The sequence below is a fragment of the Schistocerca serialis genome, chromosome 6, assembly GCF_023864345.2.
Source record: "Schistocerca serialis cubense isolate TAMUIC-IGC-003099 chromosome 6, iqSchSeri2.2, whole genome shotgun sequence".
In the NCBI taxonomy this organism is placed as follows: Eukaryota; Metazoa; Arthropoda; class Insecta; order Orthoptera; family Acrididae; genus Schistocerca; species Schistocerca serialis.
Window position 1 is genome coordinate 476,169,898 of NC_064643.1, and position 2,302 is coordinate 476,172,199.

The 2,302-nt window shown below is 47.0% G+C and overlaps 1 protein-coding gene and 1 pseudogene across 1 annotated transcript; one reads left to right on the top strand and one right to left on the bottom strand.

The window, feature by feature from the left end:
- Positions 1–798: 798 nt before the first annotated feature.
- LOC126485500 (5S ribosomal RNA) lies at positions 799–915 on the top strand (annotated as a pseudogene).
- A 496-nt stretch (positions 916–1,411) lies between these two features.
- On the bottom strand, positions 1,412–2,038 carry LOC126484934 (trypsin-1-like). The gene has a single exon (XM_050108535.1). It carries the CDS (start codon positions 2,036–2,038, stop codon positions 1,412–1,414), a length of 627 nt encoding a protein of 208 aa, XP_049964492.1.
- Positions 2,039–2,302: the final 264 nt, after the last annotated feature.

Below are 2,302 nucleotides of genomic sequence, written 5' to 3' on the forward strand. Positions count from 1 at the left end.
GGTTAAGAACGATTTTGAAGTAATTGGCTTAACATCAGCAGAGGCACCAATGTTAGAACTGAATAGTGGATCATGGAGGAATTTTATAAGGGGGACTATGCTCCAGACTGAACGCTGAAACACATAATCAGTCTTAAATGATGATGATGATGTAAGCTCCATCTAAAGGTGACTGGTCACAACTGAGAGGCGCGTGGTATGTAGTGGATCTGGTTGGTGATGTGCTCTCATGGTACTATTGTGTACCACTGGCTATGTACACAGCACTTTCCCTTCCATACACCCTTGAATTACCAAATTAACGACTCTTTGCTGCGTGAGGAGGTATCCTAGAAACTGAACGCGTGTTTTATTCAAGCTGCACCGTAAATATGTTTTCTTTATAATTTTATTCAGTACCTAGAATTGTGATCTCCAGCATTTTTGTGTATCATTCAGAAACCCTCTCTACCGTCTGTAGTGATTGGAGGCTCCGTTACTTCACTTAAATACCTCTAGCTGTCTGAAGTTTCATTTCAGCATATACGTACTTGTTAGTTGATTCTCTATAATCTTCAGTTTTACGCCTTAAGGTTATTTGCCAGAGTATCTTGATATTTAGATCTTTCCTGTGTTATTAAACCTAAAGGTGTTGTAACGTTTGAGTGGGTGATATTACAGCTGGAAATCCCACAAATATACAATTTTTATTAGTGTGCTGGAGATATTGTTTCAGTTCTTGAAGTCTTTGATGTTTAGAAAGTTTCATTACGTCCGCTATATTCAACAATATAATTAGATGTTCTGTTAATATCTATGGGCAACGGCCTTGCCGCAGTGGATACACCGGTTCCCGTGAGATCACCGAAGTTAAGCGCTGTCGGGCGTGGTCGCCACTTGGATGGGTGACCATCCAGCAGCCATGCGCTGTTGCCATTTTTCGGGGTGCACTCAGCCTCGTGATGCCAATTGAGGAGCTATTCGACCGAACAGTAGCGGCTTTGGTCAAGAATACCATCATAACGACCGGGAGAGCAGTGTGCTGACCCCACGCCCCTCCTATCTGTATCCTCCACTGAGGATAACACGGCGGTCGGATGGTCCCGGTAGGCCACTCGTGGCCTGAAGACGGAGTGAGTTAATGTCTACGCTGTTAACAGCAACTACAAAAGCATTGGGATTTGCACGTCCAATGAATTATGTCGTGTATCAAGAAAAGTCTAACTTATGACTTCCTTGGATATGACTGTAGCAGTTAAACGTGTCAAAATTTCAGTGTGGTGTGGCATAGGTTTATATGAAAAGAAAATTAAAAGTTGATGTATGGCAAATTTATTAATTGCACATTACACAACAGTTGGTGTTCTTTTTTTTTATTTGTGATGCCAGCTTCAAGTATTCGACAAAAAAATTGGCTGAGATGATCCATGGCTTAGACTCCAGAAGTCTGCTTGATCCAGGACCTCAGGTTGGCCACGTTGGCGTAAATGCCCGGGTAGCCGTCCCAGCCGCATCCATAGCCAGAGGAGACGACGCCCACCTGGGTGGAGCCGGACACCAGAGGACCGCCGCTGTCTCCCTGGCAGGCGTCCTTGCCGCCTCCGGACACACCTGCGCAGATCATGCGGCTGGTGATGCTGCCGTACGAGCGGTTGCACGTGTTGCGGTCTATGATCTGGACGGTGACGGCCCGCAGTGTGTTGGAGACGCTGCCCTCGTAGGAGGTGTCTCCCCACCCACTGACTGTTACTGAGGTCCCAGCAGAGGGCTCTGACGAGGTCAGAGCCACAGCTTGCACGTTGCTGCTGAAGCTGAAGGCGTTGGACACTTGCAGGACGGCGATGTCGTAGTCGTCGCCATCGTAGCTTCCGTGCATGTGTGCAGCGGCTATGTTGTGGGTGGAGCCACCGCTACCCCTGGTGGAGGTGCCGGCACGCAGCAGCATTTGGCTGGGGGAGTAGCCTTCCGCGCAGTGGGCAGCAGACAGAGCCCATGTACTGCTGATGATGGAGGCGCCACACATGTAGTTGCCCCTGACGAAGAAAAAGCCAAGGTACATCAGTAATATTTATTTAATCTCTTACAAGAAAATCAGTTAATAATTTTCAAGAACACATGAAATGTATTCGCAGTTGTGAAAACGAACAACCTTCAGCTGAATTAGGGAATGCTGACAGTAAAATTTTTTTGCTGAATAGACTCGAACCCGGAGTTCCTGCTTTACGTGATCTTTCGCCTTAACTGTTGTGGCTATTCGGGCACGACTCGCGGCCAGATCCAATCATCCGTATGTCATCTAGCCCCCATTCGTAAACACATTATT